Source organism: Microchirus variegatus (assembly GCF_963457635.1).
Source record: "Microchirus variegatus genome assembly, chromosome: 16".
Lineage (NCBI taxonomy): Eukaryota > Metazoa > Chordata > Actinopteri > Pleuronectiformes > Soleidae > Microchirus > Microchirus variegatus.
This window is the reverse complement of record NC_139817.1, coordinates 6,888,690-6,898,763: the sequence shown is the minus strand read 5'-3', so window position 1 is coordinate 6,898,763 and position 10,074 is coordinate 6,888,690. Positions and strand designations below refer to the sequence as shown.

Below are 10,074 nucleotides of genomic sequence, written 5' to 3'. Positions count from 1 at the left end.
ACTGCCTAGGTTTCACGTTAGTGGTATTTCAAGAAGGCAAGTGGTGAAAATCACCTGCCACTGTCTTCATTTATGGCTTATTTAAGGTGATTCGTGTCATTTTCCAACCTGGGCCCCTAGTTAATCAGCAGCTCCAGGAATTAGAGACAACGTTCATCGCAAAGATGAATGCAATTTCAACCAATTACTGTAGTTTTCTGCATGACAGATCCCCATTTCATTGTTCATCATAGACCAGTGTTTCCTCTAATGGTGGGTCAGGACTGAGAAGTGGGTCACACAGGAACTGGACAATGCTGGTGTCCCCAGAGGACGGACAACAGAGTCTCAGTCGAGATCCTGTTCAAAATCAACATTACCGATAGTAAATAGTTGTACTTTAATTTTGACTTGTAGATTTGTTTTTAAACCCAGGGCTCAGGTTGAAAAACACCACAATTCCCCTTCTTAATCCAAATCTTGACGAGAGTTTTCTCTGCAAATAATGATCTGGTCCTGCAACAGCGTGACTTTTAGGTCAATCATAATGACATCATTTTGTGTACCTGGGTAAAGATTTGACTTCCAAAGGCCTCGGACGGTAGCTGTCCACACCTTTCATAATAATAATAATAATAATGTCCTCACTGTACTGTACAAATAAAACAGTTCACACAGGCCTTCTAACACGAATCAGGCTCATCATAACATTCATTAAGGACTCTGGTGGTTATGAATGTTCTATTGTTAATATATCACAACTCTGTACCCTGGTCTGTGTTCTGTTGGAGAGCGGCACCACGTTATTTTTAAGGTGGATTTTGCATATTTTGTGCTGCTCTGAAGGGCAAATGGCAGTATTTTCCCGACAGTTTTGACAAAAACCCGCTCTTATCTCCAGGTTTTTCTGTTTTGTCAGCTCTGCGGACAGGTTCATCCTGTGTGAAAAGTGAGTTGTTTTCCTTGTGGCTATGGTATGTACAGAATATCCTGGAGTGCAGGAAATGCAGACATTTATTGTCTGAACCCATTTCGACGAGCTGACCCGGGTTGAGTGGAGGGCTGCGGTCGGCCTAATGGCCGAGGACGATGTTGCAGCTCTCCGCTGCAGGATCCCCCGGAGGGACGCCGTTACTTACAGGAAAGGACGGCAGCCTGCCGGGTCTGTTTTTGTGAGCCGGCCAGGAGGACGTGCGTGTGTCTGAACTGGTCGCACAGGTGGAGCCTTCACCAAATGAAGGCATCTAAGAATATCTTCCTCTGTGAGAGGAGATCAGTGGGACGGGATGGCGATTGCGAGACCTACTGGGAGCGCGGGGACAAACAAAGACGATGTCCAACTGACGATGCTCTGCTATAAGAGTAAGGCTTTGGTCGCTTTACACTGGGGTTTTTAAGCCCAATCCGAGAATGATCCAATTACAAAAAAAGAGGTCAATGTCCCTAAAATCCTTGAATGACTCATTCTGAGCACATGAGTTTGGGCGTCCTCTGCTTGTGTGACTTGCTCTCGCTCCAGTGTCATGGCATGTCGCACTCGATGTAAGGGATGTCACTGTAGCGGCGGTCGACCTCCACCCACTGCTGCACGGCGCGGGCCACGATCTCCTCGGAGAGCTTCTGCGCGTACTCCAGCAGCACCGGGCTGACCTGAGGGAAGCTCTCCGCCTCCACATCGGCCTCCGGGCGAACCAGGAAGGCCTTCTCTCCGCCCTTCGGCCCCCTGCACCCGCCCTTCGTCTTCTCTGTGGAGTTCGTATCTCCAGAGTTGCCCGTCTTAGATTTGATGCACCCCATGCTGTGGGTGCCACGGTCTCTTGGTTAGATGCGTAAGGCACACATCGATAGTTTCATCTCCGTGAGTGGTCGGTACATCCCAGAGACGATCTCCTTTGTGTGTGCCCTGCCACTTCTCTCTCTGCTGCTGCTGCTGCTGCAATCCTCTTTGTCCTCCTGTCATCCGCTCTCACCCATGTCTCAGTGTGCTCATGTGCTGTGATGACAGGGTGTTACAGAGACCGACTGGAAGGCCCCATCCCTGTGTTGAGGTAGCGGTCACTCCTTGCTCCCCTGCTGCGTGGAACTCATCCTGTCCTCAGCTGCGGGGAGAGAAAAAAAAGAGAGTGATTTATTTTCCACACATAGGCGACAGCCTAAAAATACCAGATGGCAGGAATGAGGTGAAGGATTGCGAGCGTGGTCGTGGCAGCTTTGGGACTCGAGTTCCAGCTCGAGGTCAAGGTCTCGGCGTGGCTCACTCCCCCCCCCCCCCCCCCCCTCCCCGCCCCATCCTCCTCTACAACTAAAGAGTATTTTGTGACTCAATCCCTCGGCCTATTTTGACGTCTGCCTCCAGCTCTGGTGCACTGATGCTGCTCCGCCGTAAGCCTGTTGTCTCCCATCTGTTCCGCTGACCCACCCTTTCGCCCGCACCGTTGATTCACGCTGCTTTTCTAGGACCAAAGGCCTCTAGAAAAACATGTGCTTCATTCAGAAAGCTGCACAACAACAGTCAGTCAGTCAGTCGGTCGGTCGGTCTGGGCCATGAATGATTCATGCAGAGCAGGGAGTCTCCCTGTGTGTGAGTAAACGGCAACACTGTTGTGTCCACATGTCGACGCAGGAGCATTTACGATGCATTTCGACTACAGTGTGGAGCTTTTAGTCTTATTTTAGATTTTTAAAAAAAGAATCACTCAAAAGGAAAACATGAAACTAAGCAGCTTTACGTACTTTTAGCAGCCAAACGATCTGCTTTTTTATTCTTTCTTTCACCTCCATTCTTGCCAAACCACAGAAATAAGAAATGAACAACCCAAGGTCGTTCAACTAAATAATAATAATCCAGACATGATCACCTGCTGCTGCTGTTGCTGTTGCTGTCTCCTGGATCTCCTTCTCCTTCTCTTCCTCCTTCTCCTCCTCCTCCTCAGCTCTTCATGAAAACAGCATCCACAGCCATTTGAACTTGAACGTTATTGATGTCCTGAACATGAAAACAAAGAAAACAACCAAAAAATATTCCACCAAGTTGCTGCTGCTTATGCCTCTGCTCGCTGGTGTGTTTTGATTCCTGCAGAAGCTCCACTTCTCTGCTGGATAGAAATGTAATTCAATTATATAATATTATTAATATGATGATTATAAAAGCAGAATCCCAGGCTGCTGCTGCTGCTGCAAAAGGAGCAGAGAGGACGACAAAAACCCTGTTGCCTTCGCGTTGAGAGCAGCTGATCATCTCCCACAGGCTGAGGAATCACAGACTGAAGTGGACTGAGGCTCAGCTTGCAGCTGTGCATCCACTCACTGACCTGACTTGACTGGCTGCTCTGACCGCTGCGACGCTGCTGCCACCTGGCGGCCAGACTAACAAGCTGCAGCATATTTTAAAATAAATTTAAAAATTAAATAAATAAGTGAAGTTGATTTAGACTGCAGTCTATGGTTAAGTTGGAAGGGAATGGGTTTGTAAGAGGGGGTTGTAAGTTAAAATCCTTAATCCATATTTTAACTAATAAAAGAAGGTGTGTTATTTTATTTTGAAAATTTGCTCACACATCTCTTCTAGGTTTAAAGGAATCAAAGTAATTTAAGGGGTTCATTACTTTCTTAATTCAAGTTCATCCAGATCTCTCACTCCATCTTCATCTTACTTCTAACGTGAGGATGAGGATGATTTATTGGGAATAAATCTGCCTCCTTTTTTTATTCAGAATTGTTGTTTTTATTCAGCATCAGTTTGACATCAACACACGTGCTCGTGTTTAAAAGACAAGTAACCACTACAGTCCTTTGTTTCTTGTTTTATCTTATTATTATTATTATTATTATTATTGGCCACACGGTGGCGCTGTCTCCCCACGTCCTGAAACCAGGTTTTCGTCCACAAGCGTCTTGGACATAAATAAACCTTGGAGCCAGGATTTCCTTCATCTTCACTGTGACTTTTTCCTGAAATACCGTTCATACAATATTCCCACTTATTATTTTATTTCATTTTATTTTTAAACTGCTCACGGAAACCAGCATCTTAATAGACAAAAATAATAATTGAATTGTCATTTCACCACATTGTCATTTTTGGATAAAAACTGTGAATACAGTCATTCCTCAAAGTGAAATAATATATGACACAAACTGCATTAATCTCAATTTTAAAATATTCATTATTACAGCGACCTTTATACAGAATTCTAAGTAACACGTGTGTGACTGAAACTGTTGTATTACATGTTTAAAACATATAATTTCGCCTGTTGCGCACGGTCCCTGTTGCGCAATCCCGTGAGGAAAAGCGACTCCATCCATCTGTGGCCACGCTCAGTGCGCGCTCACAGTCCGCGTCCCTTTATGGTTTGACAGCGCGGGGGGGTTCATGTCGGTTAAAATTCATTGTTGCCCGTCCAGCCAATCATCGTTTTTGACGACACAAAAGAGGCTAAAGTTGGAGTATAAAAAGGTGTGCGCTAATCAAGTATGATGCCTGTCAGAGTGCGACATTAATCCAAACGCAGTGCTGTTACGCACGCACCAGGTCCATTTATTATCATCATTATTATTATTATCATTATTATTATTATTTCCTGTAAGTCAAACTTCACACCTGGGAGACAATGCATCTGTCTCACATTGTGCTTTATCTTAGTTTGCTGATTACTTTGGGTCCAGTAGTTCTGAGCGAGCAGGAAACGAACCAGCAGCTCTCCGCCAGCAGCCCGGAGGACGCGGATCAGCAGTGCGCCACCTGCGAGGTGCGGCAGCATATCAAGACCATGCGATTAAACGCCATCAAGTCCCAGATCCTGAGCAAACTGCGCATGAAAGAGGCGCCGAACATCAGCCGCGACGTCGTCAAGCAGCTGCTGCCCAAAGCGCCGCCGCTGCAGCAGCTCATCGACCAGTACGACGTGCTGGGAGATGACAACAGGGATGGAGTCATGGAGGAGGATGACGAGCACGCCACCACGGAGACGATAATGATGATGGCCACTGAACGTGAGTGTTTATTTCGTGTGTTTTCCCGTGCTTTAAATGACGCGCGCACCTGTCTCCAAAATGGACTTTTACGCACGGAGCAAATTGACCCTGTAGACGGGCTTTTTAATAAACGTGTCGCTAGATTCTTCACCAGGTTATATTGTGAATATGATAACGTGAATATCACTAATTCTCAAAACAGTAGACTGATAAATGCGCTCTTTACGCATAGCTTTGTTGCCGCTCCATGGATTTATATTGACATCTTTTATGTTCATGCGCAAAGTAAACATCTGTCTCTCTGTGTCTCCTTCAGCCGATCCAGTGGTGCAGGTGAACGCGGAGCCGCAGTGCTGCTTCTTCTCTTTTACGCCAAAGTTCCAAGCCAGTCGCGTCGTGCGGGCGCAGCTCTGGGTGTATTTGCGTCCCGTGGACGAGGCGACCACGGTGTTCCTGCAGATTTCCCGCCTGATGCCGGTCACAGACGGGGACAGACACATACGGATCCGCTCGCTCAAGATCGACTTGAGCCCTGGGGTCCGAAATTGGCAAAGCATAGACGTGAAGCAAGTGTTGAGCGTGTGGCTGCGGCAGCCGGAGACCAACTGGGGCATCGAGATTAACGCCTTCGATTCGAGGGGAAACGACTTGGCGGTGACCTCCGCAGCGCCGGGACTGGAAGGACTGGTGAGCTGAAGCTTTATTTCACATTTAAAAAGCATTTGTGAATAGTGAGGGTGCAGCTGCAGCTCACTCATCAACAGTCTAAACTGAAAGAACCATATTCCAAGACTTTTGTTTTTTAAAGGCTTCCAGTGAGTGAATCAGCAGGTGTATATTGAAAAAGACTCCAATGAAGGCAAACACCTGCATCTCACTGCCTTATTCCATGAAATGTCCATCTTTCCTTCAACCAACGCTCACATCATGTCACTTCTGGTCATTCTATGTTGAAATTTTGAAGTTCTGTTCAATGGTTTTAATTCAACTCTTTTGTTGCAGCAACCGTTCATGGAGGTGAAAATCTCAGAGAGCCCGAGGCGAGTCAGGAGAGACACGGGCCTGGACTGTGACGAGAACTCCCCAGAGTCCCGCTGCTGCCGCTACCCGCTCACCGTTGACTTTGAGGACTTTGGCTGGGACTGGATTATTGCCCCAAAGCGCTACAAGGCCAACTATTGCTCCGGGGAGTGTGAGTACATGCACTTGCAGAAGTACCCGCACACCCACCTGGTGAACAAGGCCAACCCCAGAGGGACCGCGGGCCCCTGCTGCACCCCCACCAAGATGTCGCCCATCAACATGCTCTACTTTAACCGCAAAGAGCAGATCATCTACGGCAAGATCCCCTCCATGGTGGTGGACCGTTGTGGATGCTCTTGAGTTGGGAGACGGAAAGAGGGACGGACGGGGGGGGGGGGAAGATGATGGGAGGATGGGCCCTACCACCTTCAGACTTGTTGACACAATCAATCCACCAGTTCCGATGCTTTCCCATGCAGAACATGGTGCAATAGAACCAGAGTAGAGGCCACAAAACAGCCCAAACTTTCCTGCAGGGCAGCAGCTTATCACAACCCAGGCATAGCTCTCTTATCTCTCTCTTCCAGTGAAATCTTAGAGGCTCGAAGTCAGATCTGAACACACATGATGGACCGTGGAGTGAATGTAGACAGATATCACAAACACACAATCTCCATAGTCTGCGTGTAATCTGTAAATCTATCCATTTATACACACACACATGCTGACAGATTATACTCAAAAACGCCGTCACTCCACAAGCTCCACACATACAAGCTATTACACTTTCTGCTAAGCTGCTTGTGATAATCATTGTTTGTGTTTTCAGAGAGAAACCAGGAATCCTCAAAGACTGTTATTTGTAAAAAATAAAAAATAAAAATAAAAAGAGGGTTTGAGAAATCCTTAAAGTGATATTTCACACTGGCAGAACATGTTCCTAAAGCGCAGACGGCGGCGGTGGCAGCGGCGTGTTGGTCGATCCCAATCCTGAGATCCGTATGGACACAAAAATGTGCTTTTAAGTCATCATCATCATCATTAGAGCCGACGATTATCTTCACAACTGATTGATCTGTCGATCATTTTCACGATTAAACGAAAAAAAAATATTTTCTTTGTTATCTGGAGCAAAGAAAGCAAGAAAATTACTATCAGAAACTATCAGAAATCATGTTTTAATCATGAAAAAAACGATTCAAACCGATTATCAAAAATAGTCGACGAACAGTCTGCCGTCCACTTCTCATTCACAGTCACACTCACTATCCAAAAGAGCCAAACCTGCCCAATACACTTGAATTATTCTGATTGTAAATTCACATTACTGGATAAGAAGGACTTGAACTGAAAGCACAGTGAATGCAGCCTAAAATAATGAAAATGTGTTAAAAGACAGAGAGGAATGGGGGTTTGTTTTAGGACGTGAGGATGTTCAAACTCTTGTCTTGCATCAACACAGTTTGCACTATGGCACACCAATAGAAGGAATTGGTTGCTACAAAAAAGTTGTAAAAACTGATTTTGATATGTTTGCTCATTTGTATTTGTACTACATATGCCATTGTTTCCTGTTGGGAGTTGCCTTTCTATTCTAGGAAAAGGAAAAGAAACCACAACCTGTCAAGTAATTCAGCAACTCTGTCCATATATATATATGTATAACTTGTTTTAACAAATAAAGTTTCTAGCTTGTTTTTTTCGAGTTGGTTTGTGTGGTGTGTTCCTGGCTCTCCTCTCAAACAAATCAGAAATAAATAAAAACATTTAAAAAACGTTTTTTTTTAACCTTTTCCACGTTTTAAAACCTGTTGTGTTTTATTATCACAACACAACAAACCTGAACCTGAAAGTCGCATTTCACACTTTCGGCAGCTGAGAATCTTTATTTCTTCAGCACATGGTGGAAACTGATATTTTACACAGACAATGTGTGTGTGTGTGTGTGTGTGAGAGAGTGGGTGTGATGAGAATAGCAATGACAAACACACACACACATACACACACACGGAGCTGCACAATATCATAATCCTGTTTAATAATGAGTGTAATTCAAAACCTTTTCCCTTTTTTTTTTTCTCTCCTCCAGTGGATGGATGCTGAAAATGTCGCCGTCTTAATGAGAGGATGTGAACTCCGGAGCGCTCTTGTCGTGCGTGACCTTTTCCCACTGATGGCCTCATCCGAGGCTCCGCTTCCTTCCAGGTACAGGGGTGAGTTGAGCGCTGCCCATAAGAGCCACTTCCTTTCCTGCTGAGCGCTGGAAAGATGCCATGAAGATCGGCCGCAGAGCAGAGAAAGAGGGGCAGAGTATCGGAGAGAGAGAGAAAAAATAGAGTGGATCCGCCGAAGCGGAGAAAAGGCAGTTGGCGCGAGATTTGTTCGTTATTTACATATTTAAGTACAAGACAAAACCAAAAACCCTCGGGTCATTTCCAAAGTTGAAGGTCAGCAGAAACATGGCTGCCAAAAGAGAGTTTAACCACTTAGGCATTCACTTAATAAAATCTACATCTACATTGCCGCTTTCTCTTACCGTGCAACTGGAAAATGAACTGCTAGTTTCTCCTGCACCAAAGTCCATAGAGAAAACCAGCGATTTAGCGTCACAGCGCACAGGAGACGCTAGCTCTGACACTGCTACTTCATCAGAAGGTTCAAATGTGTTTATTTTATTTTAGATTCTGGTGTGTGAAATCCATATTAGTGACACAAACTGAGCAAATGATGCAGCGGTAGACCAGCAGCTGCCGCGTCCCTGCTTGCTTTTAGCGTTTTAGCGTCACAACGCACAGGAGCTACTCAATCCATTGCTATGTCCATAAGTAACTTCAAATGTGTTGGTTTTTTTTAGATTCTGGTGTGTGAAATCCATATTAGTGACACAAACTGACCAAATGAGGCAGCAGTTAGACCAGCAAGCTGCTAGGTCCCTGCTAGCTTTTAGCGTTTTAGCATCACAGCGCACAGGAGATAGCTAGCTCTGACACTGCTTCTTCATCAGAAGGTTCAAACGTGTTTTTTTTTAGATTCTGGTGTGTGAAATTCATGTTATTGACACAAACTGAGCAAATGAGGCAGCAGTTAGACCAGCATCTGCCGCGTCCCTGCTAGCTTTTAACGTTTTAGCATCACAGCGCACAGGAGTTGCTCAGTCTACTGCTACTTCCATAAGTAACTTCAAATGTGTTATTTTCTCTGGAAATCCATATTAGAGACACAAACTGACCAAATGAGGCAGCATTAGACCATCAAGCTGCAGCGCGTCCCTGCTAGCTTAAAACCGCTGATTTTCTCCATGGACTTTGGTGTGGGAGATTGAGCAGTGTGCATGTTGATGTTTCCAGTTGTATAACAGCGAGATAAAGCAGCACACACGACTGAACATTTAATTTTATCCCTCATTCAAGAATGAATTCCATCTTTAGATTTCAAACATCGCATCTTGTAGCCTCTAAGAAAGATGAACCAGCTGAACGTGATGAAAACCCTTTTTTCACCCAGTCACATTCATCACGTCTGGGTGCAGCATTTCATTTACTCGCGCCCCCCCCCCTTCGGTATCTGCTGCCGTCTGCTTGTTTCGAGCCGGAGCTGGGAAACATTTTGACTGAGCGTGGCCGCATCTGTCAAGAGTCGGACCCTGGAGGACTGAATCCGCCAGCGACATTCCACCTCCTGACAGGTGAGGAAGTGAGAGTGAGAGAACGGGAAGGAGGATGTTAGGGGGTGAAGGAGAAAGTCCAAGGCAGCTGGAGACCCCGTTAGTGGACGGGCTCGCTGGTGTGTGAGGCTAATAGACGATGGAATGGATGGAACTTGTACGTCCTCTTCAAATCCACCTCTTAATAAATGGTCGTTCGCAATGTGTGATAGTGAATGGCGGCTTGACAGCGACATGGAAATCACAAGTCACAACGCACCGTCTCGTCTGGGCCACGGTGGTCAATCTTCTGTGATGCACATTATTCGACAAACGTAGATCAGGGTTTTATTTCAGTTGATCAGAGAAGAGTTGGTAGGTCAATCTCAATAAAAGATCGCAGCAATTCAAACGAGGCATCGTCGAAAATGTAGGGTCTGTGTATGGAGACG

General features: G+C 45.7%; 1 protein-coding gene across 1 annotated transcript; it reads left to right on the top strand.

Moving 5' to 3' along the window:
* Window positions 1-4,482: 4,482 nt before the first annotated feature.
* On the top strand, window positions 4,483-7,620 carry mstnb (myostatin b). The gene is made up of 3 exons (XM_083902281.1): window positions 4,483-4,974; window positions 5,273-5,643; window positions 5,959-7,620. The coding sequence occupies exons 1-3, from the start codon at window positions 4,593-4,595 to the stop codon at window positions 6,337-6,339; spliced, it is 1,134 nt and encodes a 377-aa protein (XP_083758407.1). The 5' UTR covers window positions 4,483-4,592; the 3' UTR covers window positions 6,340-7,620.
* Window positions 7,621-10,074: the final 2,454 nt, after the last annotated feature.